The sequence below is a fragment of the Apaloderma vittatum genome, unplaced genomic scaffold, assembly GCF_000703405.1.
Source record: "Apaloderma vittatum isolate BGI_N311 unplaced genomic scaffold, ASM70340v1 scaffold18051, whole genome shotgun sequence".
Taxonomy (NCBI): Eukaryota; Metazoa; Chordata; class Aves; order Trogoniformes; family Trogonidae; genus Apaloderma; species Apaloderma vittatum.
In genome coordinates, this window is record NW_009698768.1 from 24,316 (window position 1) to 51,513 (window position 27,198).

The following is a 27,198-nucleotide window of genomic DNA, read 5'->3' on the forward strand; positions in this document are numbered from 1 at the left end:
CATCTCTTCGCTTACATTGCTGAGATTTTACTTTCTTTTGTGCACATGATCTGTAATGTCTGTTCCTTTAGATCTTAGTCTCATATTTTTGTACAGAAGTGGATCAGTGAAGCACAGGACAGAGGAATTTGTGATAAGAATAGGATTTTGAATGCAGAGAGTGGCTGATACAGGACTGACTGAACGCTGTTGACACCAGCTCCATCAGAGCCCTGTTTACATGCAGCACTGACTACCATATATCTTGGCTGGTGGGATATTACCAGTCCTCAAACTTCCCTGTATAGCCAGATCTAGCTGATAAATATCTTGATCATGGTTACTCTTGAACATGCCTAGCTGTAAATCACTTACCATCAATGATTAAAAAAATGTAAATTTCCTTCATATTTCTCACTCCCCAATACTGATACCACATACAGTGCAGCTGCACTGCAGCTCTACAGGCTCCTGATCTGGGGATTTGGGCTGTATACAAATTTTCACAGTGACTTTGACCTAAGAGGAACTGAAAAAGGTTTTGCTATTGGAGATGACATCCCAAACCTGCTCTTCTCTGTGTTCAGAGATGGAGACAGACATACACACAGAGGAAGTACTCACCAGTCTCAGAAGAAGTTGTCTTCACAGAAAGAAGTTTGACTCCTTCTTTATCTGACTGGGCCCTGTTGAAGTCAGAAAACATTTAAGCAGAGAGTCAGCATGCGTGTTGGTCAGCCCCCCAAAATTCTAAGATTATGATCTGGTGGAGGCAGCATCTATGCCAGTCTACACTAGTGTGCTTTGCATAGGATCATGTGTAAGTCTTGGTGGTGGAAAACATCATATAACAAAATCTCTGAAAACACCTCTGTCTTAAAATATGTAGTAAATCAATTTGCATGACTCCAGGTTCAATTTAGTGCTCCACGTCTTGGGGAAAAAGAGGGAATAATATTTTCATTACATTAATACAAGGCTTTTAGCCGTGTTAAAATGCGAGAAGGACCACTTGAGATGCCCAGGGAGTCAGGGCTAGCAAGTAAATCAGCAGCCCAAATGCTGTTCTTGGTCATACAAAACACGGAGGCCACAGCCAGACTCAATGGCCTCTAGTACATATCTTCTAATGGATCTTTCCCAGATTCACTCTCCTCCAACTCCTTATGCTAACGATGTTTTATTTGAGCCTCTGCAAATGGACTAGTGGAGAGAAGGTGGTACAGAGGAACAAGAAATAACAGGGGAAGTGAGAAAAAGAAAGTGAAAAATAATCCAGAATAAAATAACAATAAAGAGAGAGAAAAACTGAACAAAAGAAGGGGTTTAGGAAAGGATAGGGAAGAAAAAAAAAACCAATCAGTGAGGCAAAAATTGGAAAAAAGAGAAAAAAGTCTGGGCCAGTGGGCCTTGTGGCACAGCATAAGCCGTTTATCCAGTTGAAAGCCATCACATTTCTATCCATGTGGGAACAGCTGCTTGTCATGCATACAGGTGCAAAATAACTGCAAGCATATCGCTTTCTCTTTGGGGTGGCAACCGCTTATTATGTTTAAACAGAGGAAGATCAAAGAAAATCTCATGCAGAATCTGCTGCATTCACAAGTGCCCCATGATAGATTTCAAAGCGGTGAAAAGATAGGATTCAACCTACTGTTCAGTGCCATTCTCTTGTCTCTCTGGAAGAAGAAACAAAGTTAATATTTGACTGCTAGAAGTCACTTAGGTTAAACATTTAGACATAGCTATTGCAGTTGCAAGCAGAAGGCTTAGTTGTGATCTCACAGTGTTGCATTAAGTACGTAACACAATCAACCAGCTTGAACACTAACTGTTACTTTTCTAGTTTGTCCTCTCAAAACATAACGGTGTCATCTATGAAAATGAACAGATATTGCTTGAATGGACGCTTCTGGAAACAAAGGAGAATGGTATATGCTCAAGAGCACCACAGAAACACGTTTTTCTCTGCTGCTCCCAAATCCCCGGGTAGCTGGCCCAGAGGAGGTGAGCATGCGATGGTTCTCGAGTAGACAACAATGGAACTAAAAGATACAGGGTGGGGGGAGTGAGGCAACAAGCCGGATGCTCTGGAGGGGGTTAGGCTGGCACGACATCTGAAAACAGAGCCTGTCATCCCTGTCGATGAGGAACTGGTTTCTCCCCAAAATGAATCATATACCAAAGGTATTTTATGCTTACATGCAAGTGTGGGCAGACGGATGGGGCCAGGGGTTTACATCGGAGTCACGGAGCCAATTCTAGCCCCATGGCTCTGGGCACAGGGCTCTCCCTCTGCAGGGGAAGCACACTGGACAGGCCTGGGCAAATCCTACAGGAAGCACCACAGACTCTTTCTACTCTAACTTCCAAGTGAATTTGCTAGTACTGTGCCTGCTGGTATTTGTGCGTGGGGGAGACTGGTGAGGAAATGTTCTTCACCTCATATCTGTATCTCTTGACTCCAAATATTCACACCTTCCTCTGGGTCTGATTTTCTGTGTCATTGGCTAAATTTGTTGTGATTCACTGTTTGCATTGGTCTACAGCTTCAACATTCTGATGTGGTTTCATATTTCCAAGGCCCAGTGACTTCACAGCTGAAGCCTAATGTAGGTCTCCTAACTCATGCCAGCTCACAGGAAGAGAAAAAACGGTTTGGATTCAGATTCGAGTTTTCACTTAGTGGAGAACTACACTTGACTGTGGCCCACTTGAGCAATACTTTGAAACATTTGGCAAATGGATTTTAATGGAATTATAGCACATTATCTTAAATATTTCAATGACAACAGTAAAATAGGTACTGGTTTTAGCCACTCTATCAAAATGACTGTTTCTGAAAATACTGTTTGCCTGGGGATTTTGTTCCTGTGTACATTATACTGTAACTGGAAAATTTTACTTATATACAATGTATGTGTGTATGTATGTATATATATATTAGGTATTCCCTAAAGGAAAGCATTGCTATTTCTTTGCCTGTACCTAGAACAGAGATAAAATAAATATAGCAATTTTGTTAAATATCTCCAAACTTTGTTTTCACTGTCTTTTTCTACCTGTTTGACTGTATTAGCACCATACTTGTTAGCTCTTCGTAGCTGCAAAAGCATGAATAAAAAGCTTTATACCATTACATATTCTCCAAAAATCAGAGATGTTTTTGCTCCCTCTGTTCTTCCTACTGGTTTTGAAAATGAAGTGTTACTTTCCTACTTCAGGCAAAATATTTTCAAATACAAGAAGCTTTCCTATCAGACTACTGCAACATCTACGGCTAAGGTAATCTAAAAAGACCCCAGCGATCTTTTAGTAATAATAAACACACTGATCTTTCCCCCTCACCTCAGAGAAAGCAAACCAAATACCTGGAGTTTTCTTCTGGCACATTCTGTATAAAGCCACCAGGGAGAAGACAGCGAGGGTAATGACTATCAAGGTGATGACAATTGGCAGAATAACACCTGCAAAAGAGGGAGAACGTAATTTTGCCTGCTGCCCCTGGCTTGCATTGCCTCTGTGTACAGGCACTCGTATGCAGGAGGATTTAGGCACCTTCCTTCCCCCACCCTTAGGCCCTCCTCGACACTTGCACTGCCCTGTAGAGCTGGTTTCACCCATTTTTCTACAGCAGAGCAAGGTTTTAGCACCTGCCTCACTGGGACCACCATAATTTCGATCAAAATATTCACAATTCACTCCCAGTGTCAATGGCCCCTAAAGGTTTTGGGAAACAGTCCTGTTTCAGGCATAAATTTTTGATACATGTAATTTATTTTTTCCTCTTTTTTGAAAACAAGACTCATCTGAAATTCAGCAACTGAAACAATTATTTCTCTTTTAACATTGTACACCCAGAAAGACACCAAGGAGTTACATAATTCAGTAACATTCCCCACAGCACTTACAACCAGGGATAGAAAATGCAAGATCTCCTTTTAAAATGAGGACATTTCTTTCCTTTTATTATTTCCCACCATCTGCCATTTCCTGACAGGTGTTTCCCAGCCAAGAAGCAAAAAGGAAAGAATTATGTAACAAAGAGAATCTTTCCCGGGAAAATATATAAGCTCAGCTTCTCCCCATTTATCTCTTTTTCTGGCAACCGTGGGCCACATTCAAATTTAGCAGGCGCTCTCTCGCCTGCTGGCCTAAGCCCTGTGTCGGGGGAGGCTGTCACTGCATTCCCTCAGCCTTCCGCAGCATCAGCCGTCATGCCAGCCCAGTGTTAAGAAATAGCATCTTCAATGGCTCCTGATGCAATTAATATTTAATATTCATATAGATGTGTGTGTGCATCTATGGAAATAGAGGGAGAACCTGGAGACAAATTTACAGTGGAAAAAGCATCAAACATATTTTGCTAAGCTGGTCTTTTGGGTAGGAAATAGCAGATCCGCAGCAATATTCTCGCCCTAGAGATGCATAACATGAAAATAAAAGATTAAATATCATGCATCATGCAAATATCAAGTGCTTGAAGAGTCTGTGGAAGACTCCCTCCTAGTCCTTCTCTCCCATAACAACGTGAACAATATACCCATACAACATTCATAACAACATATTCATATATTATGTACTCATTACAATGTGTGAACAACATTTTCACATTTCCTTGTGTCTTCTCTCACAGGGGATGACTATGTTCACATTTTTTTTCTCAGTTTTATCACTTTGAATCACTTGGGAATAATTGTGCTGCTCTCCAGTGAGAGTGGTGTCAACTTGTTAAGCTCTGTTCCTCTTTGAAAGTAGTTTTATAACCAGCAGTTAAATTGGGTTTGTAATAGGGTCTACGTCTGGCAAGGCTAGAAATAAAACTGCAGGTTTCATTTTTGTGCTACTCCAATCACTCACTGAAAGCCAAAGTGATCAACTGAAAACTCAAAAGCTGGAAAATAAAGTAGGAACACTCACTAGAATAGTGGATATCACTCCTTGGTGCTCTGTCATTTCCAGAAGTGCTTGCAGGACTGCCAGAAGCTAGATTTGCAAAAGAAATATTGTCTTTCAGGTTAACATGTAATACCCAGAACTGCCCAAACAATTCCTCCCAAAAAATTACCCTCCCAAAACAACCTGTGCATCCCCAGTTCTGCAGCCATTTGGTGCTCTACAACTATAATTCTTCTCAATAATACCCGGATAACTTGGCAAGAGGGGTGGAACAGTTTATCTAGTGAGGTCTGCATGGGGGCCGTCTTCCCTGGGATCATCTATTTGTCACAGGTTTTAAGCCACAAACTTTTTCACTTTTAGGATTTTAAGGTACTGTTCAATATTAGAACTGTTGACAAGCAAGAGAGCGACAATTAGACCTGCCTCCAAGATTTTGCCCGTATACTTATTCTTACAACGTACTGCTCTGTTCAGATATGTAAGAATATGTTGTCTCCCAGTGCAAGAGGAGCAAAGCAAAGAACAGCCTGGGGCCAGTTTCTCCCCAGGTTTGCTAGATACGGCAATATACTGGATTTTCCTAGGAGCCACATGGTCCTACTTCAAAATTTATGTGGATTGACTGGTAGCACAACGGGAAAAATTTCAGAGTGCTGCATTTTTGTTTTTTTTCTGCTGTTGTGTAGCTGTATGTATTTTGGGCAGATTGTTTAGCTTCCCTTCGCTCCTGCCCCCAACAATCCTCATTTGTCTGGTTAGAGACTGAAATCTGGGGAAAAATGATCACTTACTATGCGCTTGTGTGGTGCATAAAAAAAAAAATACGAACCAGCCACTGCTGAGACATTCTGATGCTACAGTGTAGGAAACAGTCATTATCTGAGACCCTTATCTCTGAAAAATCACTATGTTCCTTTAAAGCAGAGGCACAGAAGCTCTCTCCTGTGGTGCCTGTCTGCTGAGGGGTGATAATGTAAGGATGGAAGCTGTGAGCCATCATCAAGTGACTGAAATAATTCTTATGAATTCGTAATTCCATGTGATTGCTTTAGAGTTCCCAGGGAAATATTGCTGCCCTTTTCGCTACCTTACCTGATATACTACATGATATACAAGGGAAGCAGGCAATTATCACAGCAATGAGTTATCCTGGATACTAACTGAAAATGTCAACAGAAACATTTTACACTGAAAAACATCAATGTGGATACCCACGCTTGTGCAGCATCTCCTCAGGAAAAAACTGAGGATTCAAATCTACTGGTTATTTTCCTAGAGACCATGATGCAAGTCATAAGGGAAAATCTGTAGGTTAGCATTTTAACTACTTGAGACCATCAATAAGACATATAATAGCTACAAAGAAGCACGGCCGAATGAATAAAATGGATTAAGAAGTTAAAACCTTTAACTTCCTTCATTAAAGTTTCTCACAAGCCAGCCCATCCTGTCTACTTTCTCTGGATCTAGAAAGTGAATCTGGAAGATATTTTCCAGCTAGAGAATGATCCGGGAGCAGATTAACAATTAACTGGGGTAATACATCCATCATGGCAACAAGGAGGGACAAGCTTTTGCTGGCAGCAGCAAGAACTACGGAGACCAGTACAAAAGAGATTTTTTCTTGATAAACCCAGGGAAAGGAAAATGGGAAAACAAGGGTTCACTAGCCTAGGAAACTCTTGCCTTACTCTGGGACCTGCTGCTTCTAACCATAGGATGGAGAATGAGAGGCCACTGACAAGAAAAAGCTCCCTGGTAAATACTGTCTTTATGTCAGTTTCCCATTGCATCACACAATATGCCAGGCCTGATTTTTTTTTTTTTGTGGCTCCCACTCTGTTTTCCTTGCAGTATCTCCTAGTCCAACAGAGCATTCAGGTGAAATCACAGTGAAGTCATGCATTGCTACAAGCTGAACATCATTCCTCTGCTTCTATTTACTGTGCTTCAGGTTCACTCTTCCCCCAGAGCCTCCTTGTTCCCCAAACGTTTCCCTTCCTCAGGCTGCTCCCCTCCTCCCCATTCCAGCCTTTTTTTTTCAGCATGCAGAGAGCAAACTCTTCTATTGTTCTTACTTGTTAATTTTGTTGGGGTGCTCATATGAAAGCCTGCAATAAAACAGAAGGAACAGGTTTGTTAATATCTATTTTGGGTGTCCAGAGTCTTCGTATCATACAAACTGGCAGGCTGTAACTCCTCAGTCCTACAAGAAATGCTGCCCCAGAACTGACACGCTGACACTGTTCCCAAGCCCAGAAAGTCTGAGCTGTGAAAATCTGCAGACATCCCTTATAGAGGGAAGCAGAATCCAAAGCCTGTGCTAGGTTGTTATTCTGCTCAAAAGAAGAAAATCCTGAACTAATTGATACATTCCTTAAAAATTCCTCCTGCCAAAACCAAGTAAGTGCCTGGGAGGGAATAGCTAGTACTTAACTTTAATAAAAGAAATCCAAATGTCTAATTGAGACATGCCTTCAAGTGTCACAAACCCCTTTAAAAACGAATCTTCATTAATTATCTTGGGGTTTTTGGCTAGTAGATTTCCAAGCAGTGGGAGTAAGAGGCATTGGTAATGAGGGAGAAATGGACCTTGCAGAGCACTGTGCATAATGCTTACTGGCCCACTACTGTCAGCTTCCCCCGGCTGATTCACAAGTTTTTGGTGCAGAACAGTAATTTTTTGCTAACTTTTTGTTAGTATGCTAGTGGTTTTGTGCGTCTAGACTATAGCAGGCTGGAAAATTAAGGCGGCTGTGAATACTTCACATTTGGAGGCAAGCCACACACAACCATCACTCCCACCGTGATTTTTATTACATTGTATTAAATCTTTTCTGTGATCACTCTAAAGTCAAAGAGAGATGGGCACCTAAGTTGTCCATGTCTTTGAAAACATCCACCTGCGTGAACTGGCAGTGAAACATTTATCTATTTGTCTAAGACAGACTGTCTCTTGCCAGGGATGAGCAACCGGCACTCTGCCCACCTGGTAAGGCCTCTCACACTGGATTACTGGAACTACCCTGGAAAAAAATCCCTCAGGTGCTATATCCTCAGCAGCCACTCATTATTTTGAGGTACAAATCACAGCATTTGGTCCCCTTCCTCTAGGGCACTATAAAAGCCCCCTTGTAGTGCATCTGCGGTGTTCATTGCTTCCATAACATCTGTGGGGAACACGGTGCATCTGATTCTGTTCCAAGAACTCCCCAGGAGGACATGACCCATCAGCATGTCCTCTGTGTTCCAGCTGTGCACAGCTGGAGACCACAGAGCAGGCAGCACGAATGCAGCTGTAACTCCAGGCAGTCACTGACCCTCTGCCCTGAGGGTCTGGGGTTGCAGTGCTCCTCCTCTAACTGGGGTTCCCGGGGTGTACAAATCCATTCCTACGCCCTCGCTGCAATTTCTGTGCTGTGGACTAATGCTTTAAACAAAGACAGCTCCTGCCACCAGAGCTGTAACACAAGTGAGGCACGTTATTCTCCTCCTGTGAATGTACTCTTTGAAAACCAGAAGGGCTGCTCTTGTTTTTCCTCCTCTCTACACCCAATTAAAAACACGGATCACTTGAGCCACTGGGGTGCAAATAACCACTTTTGGTAATGATGTATGTGACTGAACTTTAACTGCATTTTAAACACAAACATGCATGAAAAGCACATTTGAGTTGAAAAGCCAAGTACTTAAAGTCAGCAGTAAGAGCTCTTCTTGAAAATACTAAATATTAGTAATGCTAAGTACTCAGAAGATATACTGTTGTCTCACCCTGGCTTCCTAGGATCCAGAGGAGGCTTTTTTTTAAACTTTTTAGCATCTCATCAATCTATCCGCAAAAAAAAAGCAATGTCACCTTGCTCAGAGAGGATCTCTGTGATGATTCATTAGGCAATGTTTATAGCATGTTTGGGCAACATTAACAAGAGCCAAGGAAAAGCTTTCAGGAAGTTAATAACTTGCCTGTCAAAGGAGGTTTGGAACAACACAGTACAGAATGCAGCAGGACACAAACCTGGCATTATGGAAACATCCAAATATGATATGATTGCTTCTTACCCAAATACTGTCTTTCCTTCAGCCTATAAGGAGTGGGATCCCATAGAAAAATACCGTGCGAACACACAGAAATACTTGAACAAGCAAGCTCTAAAGCCTGTGTGTGCATATTCTTGAAGAAAGTCAGAAGACCTTGTCAAGTCTTACAAATAGGTCACTTCTCTATGAAACTTCAAACCTTGTCTCTGAAGCCTAGGGGGAGTCGAGCTTTCCTAACAAACTTCCTCAAGATTATAACATAATTATACTATTTCCCCTTAACTTCACTCCTGCAAACGAAGTGAAGCATCGTGGCTCCAATTAGAGCAAATAAATAAATAGAAAAAGCATGTCAAGCCAGAAACTGATACCAAAGTTCACTCCGAAGACTTCAGGTTAGTCAAAACTGTATGCAGGTGACATTAGGCTCTACGAACAGGAAGGGCCAGGTGACCTGTGGTTCAGTACCGGCAGGCACAACCAAAACCCACGCTGCCGTCCTGGCCAGACCTCACCACTTCAATAACTCCAGAGAGCAGAAATGATTCCAGGCAGGAAACATGACAGCAACCCCCTGCCTTTCCTTCAAGGACTGTAGAAGTCTCCTGAGCCTCTGTTATTTAAAAAAAACCCCAACCCATGCACAACTACACACAATAAAACTGTAAGCATCCTTCCCAAAGATACCCAGATTCTGCTAGAGCATGAAAAATTAAATAGGAAAGATCTCATGCCCTTCTCTCTCTCTCTCCCATCTCCAGCACGCCAGCAGGGCGCCAGCTCACTCTCTGTTCAGAGGTTGCTCAGCCCTGCCACACAAACAAAGCTGTGCTTATCAGATCGAAATCAGTTTGCATTTCCTAAAGAACCATCCAGTGCCCTTTTTGGTGGTGGGGTCACATGCTGCTGTTCTACACAAAGAAGGACAGCAGGAAAGGCTTCTTGCTAACATAGTTACCGCAGTTCCAGCTGCTGGTTCAGAGCTTAGCGGATTCCTTGGGGCTGTGAGTTAGGGGGCAGATGCTCTGCGTAAATAATCTGGGAAGATTTCCAGATTCATCATGAAAAGTGAGGTGTGCAACACTGGCTGTGCTGAGTCCTTGTTGTGCGGTAAGGAGGACAAGCATAAAAAATTTGGCATGTGATGGTGGTTTGATTCAAAAATACCTGCCCGAGTCAGTTCAGTGCTGGTTAGAAGCTTGACAGATGGAGAGCGAGACCAATAACCAGCCTCTCCCCATTCTGTTCTCCAACGACTGCTACCTAAGCAGCCTGGATATCCTGCAGTTTGCTGCTTCTGTTTTTGGAGGGCAGCCACATGGAACTGTATTCACTGGCAAAACAAATGAATAAATTTGGCTGATTACTCAGAGGGGATACCACAATATAAATCAAAGCAAAATTAAGAACTTCAAAAAACCCTCCTTGCCCTGTCTATGCTGTAAATCTGTAACTGTGTTAACTGAGGCTCTGCTACATTTTCCATCTTCCAGGCACTTCAATTTTTCTGTCTCTCTCTTTATGAAGAAACTGAAGAGATGGTGGGTAATTTTTACCTAATATCACCATCCAGAATTCCTACATAGCTTGCATACAGGAAGAGTCAAACCCTCCTCATTTTACTCGTAAGATTTTTTCCTTAGGGAGATGCCTCCTGTGAAACAAGTGAGTAGGATTTATAATTACGGGAGCACAATAAAGATATCAATAGATGCAGCAAGTTGATTCATCTGCAGGTTTATTATAATAGATCGTTTGATCTTACCACCCTGCTAGGTGAACTTAAGCTCATACTGCTTTAGAGATTTTTTGTTGTTTACGTCACAGAATATAAAGCTACAATACTTGCCATTTCTCAGATGTGTTCAGACTCCATTAAATCTTCAATTTTTCATTAATTAAACAAAAGGAGAAAATCAAATATTAGCAAGCAATCCTCTGTGGAGGTGGAGAATGAGTAGGAGGTATATTACACACAACAACCAAAGTTAAAGCTGAAGAAGTGTATGTGTCAATGGCATGCATGCAGGTTGCTCACTTTGCTAAAAACAGTCCCTATTGCCTTCTCTAGCCTGCGTGAGCACTACACAGCCTCTCCTCCACGGCTGGTGGTTTCAATCTTCTTTAATACAGCAATACTGTTCTCTGATGTTTCTCCAAGTTCTTTCCTAGGCTCCCCCACTCATTTCAGTTGCTCTCCAGCTCTCTGTGGCACTCCTCCCACTCCTTGATCTTTTGATATGGCTGACTGGAAATTTCTTTTCAAAATGTGGTGGGTTTTTTTTTTTCTTTTTCTGCAGAAAGGAAATTTTCACCAAAATGGAATTTTTTTTAAAAAATGGAAAATAGTCTCAAAACTAAATATATTCTTTTGCACTGAGGTTAGCCAGCTGGATTATTTTGGTTGAGCACACCAAATAAAAACGTTCTGGTTTGGATCAATTTCACCTTAATTTGTCTTCCCCTGAGCTCCCACACAGAAGCTGTGGCTTGGGGGCCTTCGGTCTGCAAGCTCTGCTCTCATCCATGGGCTGCAGCACCAGCCCCATTGCACACACCAGCCTCTGCTCTGGTGAACAAAAGGCTTTCAAATCCTATATAAGCCCCTGAATGTGAAATTTCAAAGAGCTGCAAAGAAACTGTCTAGTGGCAGTGAGAAAGTCAGTATTTCTTCTAGTCTCAGCACAGAGTGAAACAACTGTCTTCACACTTGGATTGCTTTAAAAGATATTAGAGTGCAGCATATGGCTTCCCTTGGCCCTGAGGAATTGCACATAGGAGAAGAAACCGGTTTGAGGGAAGTAAAATATTTTTTTCTTGAAGTCTTTAACATATACAAAGAATAAGGGAGCAAGAGTGGCCTAAAGGTGTACCTCTGTGGGATAAGCTACCTATCTAACCAGTGTGAGTAATGGGATTTCTTGCATATTTAAGCTGCAAGAAAGAAGCGAGGAGCTGGTGCTGTGAGGTGACAGGAAAGGTGTAAACATGCAAATCCTGGTGCAGGAGGAAGTGGTTTTGAAATGGCAGTTTTATGGGAACTCAGAGCACGGGCTGTGCCAAGCACCTAGACTGACTCCTCCCCTCCCCGGACAGATGGGTCCTTTCTTTCTCAGACATAGAATTTTAGACCTGGCATCTGGAATAGTCCCCAAGCTCAAGAAGATTTATTGATTTCACAGCAAAGTGAAATGAGTAAAATGGTGCATTTCACGAACTGACTCAAGGAAGGTTGTAAAAATTTCTGGGCAATTTTTAAATGTAATTGAGCAAAAATTATAATAGATAATTAAATACATGTTATCCATAGCCAGATATGTATTACAATCTCATTTTAAACTTGGAGAATTCACCTGTTTGAGAGAACCTTTAATTAAAAACACTGTAATTTACTGCAGTGTACCAATGGTAAGGTTTCCATCCCATGCGCATGTCTGCCAAAAGTCACAAAACCTAACAGGATAGGCAAGTAGCTACAGCTCACAATACACACATTATGGGCCATAGACTTACTGAAATAATTGCAAAGAATCCTCTCTAAATCAGTGGCCTTAGATTAAAGATGAAAAACACCAGCCAGCTTCCTTACAGTGCTTATTATTATACATTTTTATCTGCTTCTAAGCATTTCAGTGCATGCTGAGGATATGATACTACTCCACTTTTATATCCAGTCCTGTCCTCTATGAGAAAAAAATCACAGTACATGCGCATGCTTATCTCCTACAGACACAGTCAAGAGTCTTGTATCCCCTGAGAGATGTTAAATATTAATAATAATTGGGATATGCAAACAAAGACAGCGTCCTTACTGGATTTACACACATGCAGCTGAAGTATTGAGTGAAGTGAAGGCTCAAGGGATCTTAAGAAAACCTGAATAAGTGGTTCTTCAAACTCTAGGAAAATTAAGCCAGCTAGAAGCATAATAAATGATCACTCATATAACCTGGCATCTATGTTCACCACAGTGTTTCTTAGTGGCTAAATACACCAAGACACACCCACAAAAAGTGTAAAACTAGACTGGAGTTGGGAGGGATTAATATCTTTTTGACCTTGCATGTGACCATGTTGTATTTTGAACAATGTCATTTAATCGGTAATATGCATTAACTTGCCCTCCAGATTTATTAACAATTGTAAAAATTATAGCTGTTTTCTCCTTTGTCTCCTTTGCTTTGCAGTCAGAGAATTTATCTTGATGACCTCCACTGGCAGTCAGTGCTACACAATGACCACACAAGGCATATATAAAGATTGCTATTATCTTTTGTAATTTATATCCTCCTGTAAAGACATTGAGGGTACCAGCAGAATGTTTTGAAGTTCACTCATCAAAACTTCATAGCCAGACAACATGAACACAGTGCACCCTGCATGAATGAGGAGGCGGCCCTCATTACAGGACAATGTCCAACAAATGAAGAAGAGATTCAAAATCATTTGCATCTTTTTAACTGTTTGTACTGGAAAATAGAATGTATGCTTTCAAGACTTACCTGAGGTTCCAGGAGTAGAAGTATTATTTTGTACAGAGACTGTAGAAGAAAAAGACCATCCCTTGGTAGATGAAGCATCTGAACTCTCATTCTGTGCCAATGGCGTTCCACTTGTTTGTGTAGCTGGAAAGGAGACAGATGTTCATTAAGATACATCCATATAAGTATTTTCTGAGATCCTGGACCGTTCCTCAGACAAAAACTCCCACCATCACAGAAGAGACTTAAGGTCAGAAAGCAGCAGAGGTTCTGGTAACTGCTTGTCAAGCAATGAACCATCTCTATGGAGTTGTTACTACTGGCATACTTGAGGCATCTTTAATATCCAAGCATCGCAAACAGCCCTGCATTTGAGCCAGAAGACAGCTTAAAGTTCTGACTTGGGAGCCCAGAATAACTAGAGAGTCTTGCACCAGGAGCAACACGAGCAGAAGTTCACTTACTGCCCTCTATCTTTAACCTTCACTTTAAAAAATGTAAAAATACTCAGCAACAAGCTCCAGCCACAACTGTCACGTAATGTGCTATAGTAAAAAGGTTTAGGGATTTTAATTAAGTGCAGAGTTAATTATTTCATTCTGTGCTCTTAAGGCCTAGGAAACATAATATCCCTAAAAAATAATGTATGAAAAATTAAAAGTGTCTTACTTCTGCTCTCATATAATCAATACAGGATCAAGACCATCTGCGTCATAACATTTGCAGCCTAAGTTGAGCCCAAGACGACAGCGGAAGGCACCGTCTAAGCCCGTGGAACTGAAGGTCACTGAATGACAAGAAAGAATTTAGGCTGTTCCAGCACAGCTGATAATTCCTACATCCACACTCAAACCTCAGCATAACAACAGGCAAGACAGTGCCTACTGAATAAAACATACGGGTGCCAAGAGTAACCTTATACTTCCTCTCTGATATAAATCAGAGATGCGACTGAGCTGTAAACTGTTTTCAGTGCCTCTTCGTATGAATTTCAAATGCTGGAACCAAAACAACTTTCAGACATGTCTTAGTCAAACGAGTGCAACATCACGCACACTCAACGTGTGAATCTTTAGGAATGCTTCGTCACATGCTTTATTCAGAAACTCTGATTACCAGTTGGGCCCCTCCAAGAAATGTTTTCTCAGAAAAAAAACCCAACAACACCCAAAGCTCCCTGTGCTACCACCACATACTTTTAACCTGGCCTTTTCCTTCCCCTCTTGTTTATTAAGCACAAAACCTTGGAGAGGCAAGCTTCAAAAAATCAATAAGCTACGAAAGCGAGCTGAAGCCACTGGAGCCAGCGGATTCATACAACTTTGGGAACTGAGAGAAGCTGGACAGCCAGGGATGGTATCTTTGAAGGTTGAGGCACGGAAGGAAATTGTACTGAAAATGGTGCACGACACGGCTAAATACTTAAAACCTTCACTGGGATTCTAGTGATGAGAAGCATAATATCACTTTCAGCTCCCTCCAGAAAGCTCAGCGTTGTATCCTTTCAAAATGCAAGTCTAATCTGCAGTAGAGATGAGAATAGAAAGCCTCTCTACTTCATTTTTTTACTATGGTATGATGCAAGTATCTGAGAACTTTAGTAATTCCTGCATTCTCATCATAGAAGCCTTGACTGAATCTTTAAAAGCAAACTTTTTCCACTTTTGGTTCTTATTATGGTTGCTTCAGACCCAAAAATTTTAGATGTTGAATTTCAATCGGAGATCAATTTAAAAAAAAAACCAAAAAACAAAACACCAGAAAACCTCCCTTTCCCTTTAAGATGCATGGGCTCGTAACAGTAACCAACTGTGCCTCCCTTATCGTGGTTAGTAGAAGCTTTCATGGGAGATGAAAAGTAAGGAAGAATAACTGTAAGCCTTCATGTGCAGACATTTGAACACAAATAACGCTTTGTGAGCACTGCACAACAATCAGGTGTGTGGGAGAGCCAAGGAGGGAGGCAGCCAGTTGCCTTGTAACCCCGCAGAGATCTGTTTTCCCATGGGGATCGCGCGTTCCAGGCGCCCTGGCAGCAGCCCAGCCCGGGGTGCTCCTCTTGTGTTTGGGAGCTGTGAGAACAGATTGTTCTCAGGAACATGGGCTGTGCTCTGGATATGCTTCAGTAGAGGATTGGGAGGGGAGGGGTGATGGGGTTTGCATTTAATTTTCATTTTAGTTCAGACTGGGTGAGATTCTTCCTGCGACTCAGGTAGCACCAGGTATGATTCGTGCCTTTACCTAAGGCTTGGTGTGAAGCTTGTTGCGTTTACTTCTGCAGACTGTGGAGCAGGCTCCCTGCTCCCGGTGTCAAGGGGTGAAGTAGGCGTGCTACGGTGCAAAAGTCTATGTGCCAGCTTTCACCACTTCAAGATGAAAATGCGACCTGGCATGGAAGGTTCCCTTAATTCCACTGTACTACTGTGAGGTGAAATTGTACCAACCTAATTCTCTGCTGACTTGCAGCTTTGAAGCAGCTTTTAAGCAGCATCCAAGCTTTCTGCCTAACACGCAGCATAGGCTTTACCATCAACACATTTCGCAGATCACATAGCTCCTGCGCCAAAAGCCTATGGGAGCAGAAACATTCATATCCAGCCGCCGCTCGTGTATGCGATGGCAGCACTGACAGCCCAGCGTGCCTGCTAGAAATCTGCAGTTTTGGTAAATCCCCTAACTCATATCTATGCAGGGTTTAATTTGATCCGAACAGGAGGAGACAGCACAAGCCCTTACTGCAGTGTGCCAGCGCTCTGCGCGGGAACAGGCGGGGGACTCTGCGCGGGCACACAGTGACTCAGTTCTGCTGTCCCCACTGACACATCACTGCAGTAATTCATCACGCTTCGGCTCAGGCAGCTGCAGCAGAGATTTCTGCCTGCCTGACGGGGGGAGGCCTGGGCTTGTAGAAAAGCAACACAGCAGAGAAGGCTGCTGCTGCTGCTGCTGCTGCAAAAGCGCTCACATCATCAGTTAATGGGCTTGTTGTCAGCAGCTGATTATGAATAAAACTGGAAAAGCAGGGAAGATTATGAAATAGCTGTCCGAATGGGGATGATTGCTGCAGTGGCAGAACTCCCTGGTGGTGATCCCTGCTGATATTTTGATAAGATAAATGACAGTGTGTTAACATGTATTTGTCAAAGGGATAATCAACAACAGGGAACCTGAAGCTGCTCTGCAAAGCTGATGCCTGAGCCTCAGGTACTCCCTTACTCCTTGTGCTCTGAAAACCCTTCATTTTCTTTAACCAGCTGAAGTTCGACACATATCCTCACTTGACCTTAGTATGATTTTCTACTTAACCTACATATAATCCACATATAGTTTGGCATTTCCCAACAGCATTTTGAATTTTCTGTACAGCCGGCTGTTACCTAACTAGCTTTGATGCCTCAAGTAAAGAGCACTCTGCATATGCACTGCAAAGAATACAGACATCTGCATATGCGTTAAAACTTCAATAAATTAATCAAGGAAATACCTTTACAGGGCAGAAGGAACTGCACTTGAACCACGTTAAAATGACAGCACAGGGGCTTTGTTAGGTGGAAAATTAAACCTTCTCCCTTGAGCTCCTGCCTTTAGCATAAACACACAGATAAGTCCTCACCCTTGTAATCAATAACCTGAGAAATTATTTGCATTAACAAATGCGTTCATGAAAGCTTTAAAGAATCCCAGTGCAGCAAAACCAATGCAACTTCACACCTGTTCAGAAAAATAGAAATTGGCTGCAGAGGTAACCAAGCAGATCTGTTTTAATGTTTACATCCATAGCTGATTGCATCTGCTGTCTGCCAGCTTTACCTTTTCAAGTAAGCAGAAAACCCCAAGCATTTAAAAATATATGTTTTAAAACCTTTCTCTGCCTAACATGACTCAGCAGCCAACTGTACTCAGTGTTTTCCTATAGCATACAGTAACGACCTGAGGACAATTTGAGCAATATATGTTACCATAATCCTCTTCTGGTAGTTTTACTGATGTAAAGCTTCCTTACCAATTACCAGCAGTTTGATAAAAAGAGAAAAAGTATCTTCTACACTCCTTCCTGTTCCCACTTTTTAATATTTAATATTTCATTGCACCATGATGTATCATCATTCAGGAGAGTAGCATGAGATAAATCAGAAACACAACAGACAAAAATCCACTCTTACTTATAATTTAATACCCTGAGCACTGACCTTGCATAAGATGCTTACTTCACGGCCAAGTGAGAAAAAACATGTTGCATTTCATTTCATATTCTCTTTGATAACTCCAAGTGTCCCAGGATATGAAATCCTGATTGTAGATGGAACTTGCTGTAATGTGACACCATATAAATTCTTAGTGTGGGGCCTGGACTGCACCAATGAGGTCATTTTCTGACTAAATGCAAACTACTGGATTTGACCCCTTATATTAAATAAGAAGGTTAAGGAGACAAGTCTAATTGCTACCATCCAATATAATAAAAAGGGCAGGAGGGCAAAGAGGGAGAGATTTTATTTATGACCTGCAGAGGAAAAGAATACTGAAGACTTAAAAAAAAAAATCAACAAAAAACCCTCAAAGTCATTTGCATGGTTTCACAGCGTATGGAGCACTGAGGGCTCTTCCTGAATCTATAATAAAAGGTGACAGCAGCCACAGAAATTGCAGTGGAGACAGGAAGCCCTGTCAAATCTCTGCAGTGTGAACGTGATCATTCGTTGAAGCTTTTAGCAAGAATTGAATCAGAGAAAGCAATGTCCTCCATTACAAAACAATAGAGGCCCTTGCTTTTTACTGAAAATCAGGTGTAGTAAATTAAATTTTGAGGTGTCTTATAAATGACTGCTAATATCTGCCTCGGTACCATGCAGCCAGCCCAAAAAGGGAGAGAAGTGAGTCGTAGAGAAAGAGTAGAAAACTTTCACCTCCTGTACATTTTGAGAGTAGAAGTTTTGCTATGCTTCAGGGACTGCAACTACCCCCCAGCCCCATGCTGCTCCCTGAGGTGCTGGCAGGAGCTGGGAGGACGCAGTGAAGCCAATGACACCTCACTGTGCACATGTGTGGGGTGCGAACGCAGAGATGGCTGTAGCCAGCAGCCAGATGGTGGTCAAGGGGTCTGTGGGTTTTCTGTGAGGGGTGGCCACACATCTGCACATCCCCTGTGCCGTGCCCTGTCCTAAAGCCACTACCTTGTGTCCTGTCCCACTCCTTTGTGCTGAGGCCAAGATTATGACTTTCTTAAAAGGTAGAGTAGAATTTTGTCTTAAAAAACAAAATAATTGATTTTTACGTACACATTTTTTCCAGAGACTATGTAGTCTTTAAAGAAAATAGTCTTTTAATGGAGGGCAGTTCCCAATTTCTTCTTTAATTTACCTTCTTACAAAGGGGAATGAGAGGCAGGTGAGCCCTGTGTTTAGGTTAATTTGTTAACATTTTTATCACAACTTTCGCCTGTTTTTTAGCTTAAATGAGAAGTTTTTAAAACAAATGACAACCCAAGCAACTAAGCTGAACTCCAGCTGGTGGGAAGAAAATACAAAAAAAAGCAGAAAGAAAGTGCATTGATGAAAACTTCACGTCCGGGTCCACTGCACCTCCAGCACCACCATACCCCCAGCATCAGTTTTTTTGGGCAGAGCAGTAGCTGGAGCTAAGCTGCACTGGCAGGCATGCCCTTCCTCGTTAGCTTTCCTTCCACTGCCAGGAGCTCTACCTGTCACCAAGGTTTAGTTCCAGGTGCTGCTCTAGCGCCCACAAGCCAGGAACATCTGCCAAATCAAAAGGACTAGGAATTGCATCCATAATGCAACATGCCACGCCACGGGTTTTTGACAGGCCCACAGGGTGACAAATGCAAGCTTAAAAAGATTCTTTGTGGCCATCGGTATCACTTCAGCAGCTTGTGTGTCATCCAGTCTGCATTCTGTGTTTCACTGATCCTTGCCAAGCCAAAAACCAGAAGACTTTTTGGTGAAGAGACTACTTCCTACAACCAAGTGCAGCAGGGAAAGATGCATCAGCAGCAGATGTAATCATTAAGTGAAAGGGTGATTGCTCTCCAGGCAGCTTAGCAGGCTCAGGTCCAGCTTTAAAGGAGAATTTACACAAAGAAAGCAGGCAGGCCATTTCAGAGGAGTCCCTTTCTAGGCAAGGAAACCAATGGAAGAGAAGTCAAGTTCTAATCGTTTGACACATGCTCTAAATATCAGTTCGGAGAAGACTGGTGTCAGTGTACCACTGACTGCTGAGTTAAATATCTGGAGTATTTCTTTTTAATTTTTTGAGTCAACTAAATAGAAAAGATGGAGTATTTGAAAGCTCCAGTTCAACAAAAGACTTGTGCAAATATTTACAGTGTAGCTCACAGATAAAACAGGAAGTCTGAATTTTGTCTTAAGTTTATGGAGCCCCTTTTGGATGTTATTATACTTGCTTAAACCAATCCAACTACTTGCTGGATACATGGGTCTTTTGGGGGGCTGTTTTTTTTAAAAAAAACAAGCGTCTTTTTCTAGAATCCAATCTAATGTGCTGAGCCAACACACACATTACTCTGAAGATCTATAAAGATTTCCCAAGATTGATGCAGGGTAATTAGTCCCACCTCTCTGCTTTCAGTACTATGACTCATAATAATATAGAGCATAACTAACTGTAGCATTGTAACATACATAAAAATAAAAAACAAAGGGAGAAGTTCTGTCACCACTCTGATCACATAAAATCATTTATTTTTTATGAAATACTTATTTAAAAAACACAACAAAACATAGAAGAAAATAAAAAAAATTAAAACTTCTCCAAATACATCTCTCCCAATTACAATGAGATTAAAATCCTGTGTAATGGTTTCATATCACCTCTACTACAAATTAAAAGTATAATATTCTTTGTGTAAGATTCTAGGGCAAGATTCATTAAAGATACACAATAGTATGAATAGCTCTGCTTCCTGAAACCTCCAAATCCATAACCTAAACTACTTCTTTGTGATCTCCTTTTATTGTTCCACAATGTTTTACAGAAATGTAGCATATAATGAATCAGAAACAGTTCAATGAAATTATCACTTACCATTTGCTGTGCTGTCATTTTTATCTACTGCTGTAGTGGTCACTTTTATTGGTGGTTGAATTGTTGTACTTGGTGTTATTTTTTGTGTAGGACTAGGTGAAGAAGGCATGGAATCTGATAAAGGAACAACATTAACATTTTCTCAATTTTGTATACAAACATGCACATATGCAAAACACACTACTGCCTTGCTTACAGCCTATTTTTAAATTATCAGAAGCCTATTTCATTGAAATTGAAACCCAAGGGTGGCAGGGCTCCCTTCACTGCAAAGAAAGACACTCCCTGCCCCATAGCTGGGCCATCCCACTGAAGATAAGCTTGTGATAATGCGGTTACAAGGTCTGGCTTGGAGCTGCCCTGAGCCTGACCAGGAGGAAGCTCCTGCACACACTTGCAAGGTTTCACCAAAGAGTTCACTATGTGTAAAACAAATTCCCAAGCCAAGAGGTACTGCTGCCTAATTTCCTGAATGGCCACTGCAACATCATCAATGATTAGCTCAAAGCAATTTTCACTTACCATTTGTGATGGATTCATTTGTAGCTCTGGCTGTAGTTATCAGCACTAATGGTTGCAATGTTATTGCTGATGTGGTTGATACCTCTATAGCTTCTGTTACTGCAAGAAAGGCATCCACATTTTTATTGATTCATTTTATCATGCATAAATTAACATCACACACTTCTAGCTACCTTCTCTCACAAAGACAGTGAATTTCTGTTCAAAATCTGGCCCTTGCAGAGCTTTCTTACCTACACCTTTTTGAAGAGGATTCAAAGTGCATATGGCTGGTATTAGAGGCAAGATCTGGCCTGTGGATAACCCACAAGTTGCTCACTGAAAGTTAGGAGCTGTAGCAAGGGTGCCTGGCATGACTTCCACAGGAAGAAGTGAGGGGAAAGGAGCCTGGCGTGGGTTGATGGGCTCACTGTGCTGCTGGACTAGACTGCTAAAGAGCATTTTGCTGCATACCTGTTTGATAAGAGGAGGGTTGTAAACTCCCCAGAAAGAAGCGTGAGTGACACACAAGAGCACAGCACGCATGTCACAGGTAAAGAACTGAAGGTGAAGAGACTCTACTATTCCTTACGCAATTTTTTTTTCTTCTTCTCTCTGCTATCCACTTCGAGTGTTGGTTGAGTCTTCTCTGGCTACCTTTTCCAGACTCTCTTCCTCTGCACCCAGATTTCTGGGGTAAAACGAGCACCCGGCAGGCCTTCATCTGACGCATGCAGCAAAGCTTAATGTAGGGATGAGGGGAACAGTATTCTCTAGTAAGTGATATTCTCCAGGGTGAACTTGGTGCCCTTTGCAAGGTGATTCTGGTAGTTCTCACCTCCAGAGTGGTGAAAGTCTGAGGCTGAGGAGAGGGGAAAGAGCCCCCTCAGGCAGCAGGGATCCCTTCCAGCTGCTGCCGGTGCAGAAAGAGAGGAACAGAGTTGCCCAGACATCGCTAAGGCAATAGCAAGGTTTAAATCAGTGTGTGGATGGCAAACCACAGGTCCTATGTGCCCCTGCCGCATACGCAAGGGAATGAGCTGGCCAAATTGCTGCTGAGGAATCTCGGCTAAAAATGTACAACTAATCGTTTTAAGAGCCCAGCTTTCAATTCTGTAATCTAATACAAACAGAAAATGCTACTGTCAGCAACAGCGGCTCATTTAAATCCCTGACAACAACCCAACATGTGTCCTACTACCTCTTCTAGCACTTTTCATGGATGGAATACATGAAAGAATAGGAATAAATCATGACATGACATCTCATTTTCTCTCATGTGACTTGAGTACTTCTAAATACAATGTTGACACCAGAACTTCTAAAATATACTCTCTTCCTCGGCTCTCAGTTTGCTGGCTCTTCATTTAGAATGGCAGTGCCTCAAAGAATGGACCTGCTTGGGAGCTAGCTCCACATCCACAAAGTGGCTTCTGATGCTTTTCTCGTACACTTAAGTAACAATACTGCTTTTTCTTCCATGGCAGAAAGTTGCGAGAGACATTTCAGTGAAACGTCTAAAGAGCTCATTCAATGGGAGGTGTCGGGCCTTTATGAAATATCTTTGAAACAGACACGAACATCAGGGGTTTTGAAACACAGAAGAACTGCAACACAATTCAAAATGGACTAATTCTTCCGCTATAATAAACAACATATGCATACTTCACCTGGCTGCATCTTGTTCACCTCCATGACTAGCACTTCAAGTGTAAATATTATAATCATCTCAGTGCTTTCAGCTCCGAAACACTTGTTAGTAAACTAGTTATTGAAAAATGGAATGCTGTGTCCAAGTTGTTGTGTTGTTTTTTTTTCACATCACTTACTAAATGCAGCAGTCTTCAAAATTCAAACTAATAAAGAGCTGGTATTTAGCTCACATGAGTGAAATATGGTCAGTCCTGATTTTTCAAAATTAAAAAACTACACAATAAAATGTGTCAATTAAAGATGTAAACCAGAATCACAGACTTTTACCATATGAAGCAGTTTATTTTCTCTGTTAAGTCTTTATAGTTTTAGGACTTTAAGTTTGAGCTAGTTAAAACTATCATAAGCAAAAGAGAGAGAATGCAGCTTTTGAAAATGATGACACTGATGCCACCCTCTTATCCACCAAAATGAATCTTGACATTAATAGTTTTAAGAAGTTATCAGTAGCATTTTTGCAAATAACAGCTTTATGATGTGTATTCTCTGCTATTAACTGAGGCCCAACACTGGCATATCCTGTGTAATTCTTTACTCAAAGTCCACCACTCTACAACCATCAAATCAGCTACTCCCTGCTGACATATCCCTTAAATAATGCTGTTTTACAAATTATTCTCAATCCGACAACCACTTGAACTGTGAGCCTCAGTTTGTTAATACCTGATCACACCTGAACCACTCTTTGAGAACATAGGAACTGACAGAATTTAAGCCTTTTTCACCTGAAACAAAAAACACAGCCTGCTCAAATTAACTATCTCCTTATTAAGATCCCTCAATCCTTTCTCCTCAATTGAGTTTTATAAGAGGGCCAGGGAAATACATTGCTCTACAATGCTCTACAAACCTTACATGAAATAATACACCCAATTTCTGCCAGAATTTGGAAAAGCTGAAAGGTAATAAGGCAATGGGAACTTCAGAATAACAGATAACAGAGACCTCGAACTCTTACCAGATTTTGATATTGTTGAAGAAGTAATTGCACTGGTAGTGTTGTTTGGAATATCATCTCCTGAAATAAAAAATATGAAAGAATCTATTAATTCAGCCACCTTGCAGATCTATTTAGCACTATGTATGCATATAAGGCAGAGAGCAGCAAGGACCTTCCTAGAAAATCAAGTGTGGAAGCCTATTAGCAGAAGCAACAAAATAATTTAACTCTGCTAGCAATCTTTCCAAGATGTATCCCAAACCTCTTAGCTCTACCCTCACTGCTGTAATGCGGAGCATCCAATACAGCATTCTCCCTTGGACTGCAGGTTGTTTTCCAACAGGTATTATTGTCTCTAAGACTAATTTTGAAAAAAAAAAAGGAGTAATTAAAGGTTTTTTTGCTAGCTCCTCCTCTCCTTGAGTATAAAATTCTAGGTCAAGTTAGTAGGTGAAAGTCTTCAACATTACAAAACAAACAAACCATTCAAAAAATTCCCCACTATACCAAAAGCAAAATAATTTCTATATTTTCTGTCTGCGTTGAAAAGTTGTAACAGTATAACTCAACTACAGTTTTCACTTCAAATAATTTTTGCAAATAACAGCTTTATGATGTGTATTCTCTGCTATTAACTGAGGCCCAACACTGGCATATCCTGTGTAATTCTTTACACTTCCAGTCTTAATGCTAGGGTGTTCATATTTTTCTACAATGAGAGTTGAGAGGATGATGAAGAGGGTGAAAAAACTACATTGAGTCAGAAACAGTGGCATTTCTTAACCATTTCACATGGCTGTGAGCCAACGATGGGTACATTTGGGGAGGAAGAGATCAGCTCTGTGGCTGAATGTGAGAGCAAAATGGCACAGACTAATCTCCCAGTGCTTTCAGGTTTGGAGCGTAACATCTCGTCATGCTGCATTAGCATGCTGAATTACAGATATAGAAAAACTGAGTCAGGACAGCACGTCACTATTCTTGTGTGACTTCATTCTTGGTAATATCTGCTGGCATTCTCTCTTTTTTTGGACTACAGGGCAGAACAGTCAGCTTTGTTCCCTTTGCTCAGTGTGCTGCGCTCTGATTAACAATTCAGGAGCACTACCCAAGGCCTGCTGGAGTGACAGATCTAACATGGAAAAAAAGATAATATGTAATATAACTGCAGGAGCTCTGCGGGTGCATATTAAGGTCTAGTCAGATGAGCAATGTAAGGTGTTCTCAACCCCCTTGGCACCTGCACATTTCTAGCGGGTCTCAGCTAGAATGTTGCCTCATCCAGTGAGCCCCACTTTCTTGGGTATCTCTTCTAGGTATGCTGCTACCTTTGTAATTAATGCCTCGTCACAGTACGTGCTGGCCCAGTATGATACGGGCAAATCCCATATCAGATTAAATCAGTTCCCTATGGGCCTGCTTGACACCCCAGCCCTACTTTCCATGACATGTGAAGACAGCCAGGCTATCCACAGTGCCTTGCACACTGCATTTAAGCTCCTGTTTTTCTTGCTGTTTAGTTACCCACTCAGAATAATGCTTCATAACCCACACTTGCAGTAGTTTGAAAACAAATTATATCCAAATAGACCAAGAAGCGGTCTTGTTTCTCTAAACAATGAGCATTTTTCAGTCTCTTTGTTCTCGTTATGAGCTGCTGACAAAGCTCTTGTAATTGCACACACCACAAGGCCACAGCACTGAAGCAGAATGTTTTTTCAACAGTGCCTACATTTCATATGGTTTGTTCTAACATCTCTCAGTAACTACCGTGTCTGTAACACCAGCTAAAGGCACTAGGCTGGCCAATTAGCTCATTGCCTAGCTCACTCTTCCCCTAATTCAGCATAACTTTGAGGAAAGTTCATTGTGATACTTCGATTATTCATCTTTTAAAGGTGTTCTGTGTAATAACCATGTTGATAGGCCAAGATTTCCTCGAATTTCAAAAAATTGAGAATTTAAGTCACAATTTTGTTATGATTTACAATTTGCTGATTTTATCACAGGCTAGAAATAAATCAGGCTAAATTTGATGAGAAGAGTAGAGAATAAAGTAGAGTTTTCTGAATTAATTGTTTTCTTAAAATGGTGAATAATTAACTGTACTTTAAAAACAAGTTCAAAGCGACAAGCAAAAATGCTTAAAACTCAGCAGGATTTGAGGAGGAACTGGTTGATTAAAAGAAGCAGTAGAACTGGTGGCTTATTATGCTCTTACTTGCAATCTTAAGTCATGACTAAGGATAATTCTAGGAGGGATAAAAGCAAGAGATCAAAAATAATCAAAAAAAAGAACTTTGGCCCATTAAAGTGTTGCTGGACAAAGAAAGAGATGGAAATAATTAATTTTTCTGCTCATGTCGTGTTGGCTGCAGCCTCACAAAACAGACAACTGAGTAAAGTCACAATTGCATGGGTTTTGGCAAATTTAGATGCAGTGATCCTTTTGATACAAGCACACGTCAACGTACTCCGATACGGGAGTAGCCAAAACCTACTCAGCAATTGCCCCACAAACACCTCCCATTTTGCCATGCTAGCTGGCAATAAATTCAGCCAAAAGAGAGTGGGTGACCTGTGATGTAGCATCCTTGTGTCTGGAGAACATGCACAGAGTTAAAAGATGCTCAGATGTGACACTGGGCTGAATAAGTGGATGATGGTGGTGGTGGTAAGATCCAAAAAGAAAAAAAAACATGTCTAAAAGAAGATAACAAGGCAAGAAGAAATCAGAACTGAGAGAAAGATAACAGGACAGGAGGAAGATGAGAGAGGCAGGGCAGGAAGGCTCAGAGACAGGAAGACAGTAAGGCTGGAAGGGAAAAGTAAGAAAGGAGTTAAGAACTCTGAAAACTTTTTCACCCAGAGCCAAAAGGCCAAAATAAAAAAAAAAGAGTAACTGTCATTTTCTTTTCCTTTTCCTTTTGGGATCACAGAATTTCCCTTTATTTTCTTTTCTGGTTTGGATTTAAATGGTATGTTTGTTCTAAAATTAAAACAACAGCACAATCATTTGTATCTGGTCTTCAGACACGTTTTTGAAATGAACGAACTGAGGCGCTGAACTTACTTTCCTTTTTATAATTCAGAAGGAGTACCCAAGTTCAGCCAGGGCTGACCAACGGCCACAGCTGTCCTCAAATTGCAGCTTTTGATGTAGGCTTCAGTCTCCAAGGTCCAAGCTTGGAGCTCTCATAATTTATTCCCTCTCTTTTTCTTGTTATTTTTACCTTTACATTGGGAAGATTAAGATAAGCAGGTGTTGACCTTGTGTTAATTAAGTGCTGCTTATTGCTATAATCAAGACAAAAAAAAATTAGCAGAACTGACTGCATGATATTACATCAGTAGCTCTGTTTATGACTACAGGATACTACCACAGAGCACAAACCACTAAGTTTAAAACATCAAACAAAAAAGCTAATACAAAAGTGCATGCCAAGAAGTCAAAATGAAAATATTTTTTAAGATGAACAGATTGTTCAAAATATATATTAATTATATTCTTTAGATGAATGACTGAATGCTGTCCAGTTTGGCATCAATATTTGATTTCGAAAAGAAATTATTTTTATGGAA

At 41.2% G+C, this 27,198-nt stretch overlaps 1 protein-coding gene across 1 annotated transcript; it reads right to left on the reverse strand.

Annotated features, from left to right (window-relative positions):
• Window positions 1-603: 603 nt before the first annotated feature.
• EMCN (endomucin) lies at window positions 604-21,083 on the reverse strand (the record flags this gene model as incomplete). The annotated part of the gene is made up of 8 exons (XM_009878153.1): window positions 604-665; window positions 1,634-1,658; window positions 3,351-3,446; window positions 4,900-4,965; window positions 6,960-6,992; window positions 13,422-13,544; window positions 20,463-20,576; window positions 20,985-21,083. Coding segments are annotated over 8 exons (618 nt in total), but the record flags the coding sequence as incomplete, so codon positions are not given.
• Window positions 21,084-27,198: the final 6,115 nt, after the last annotated feature.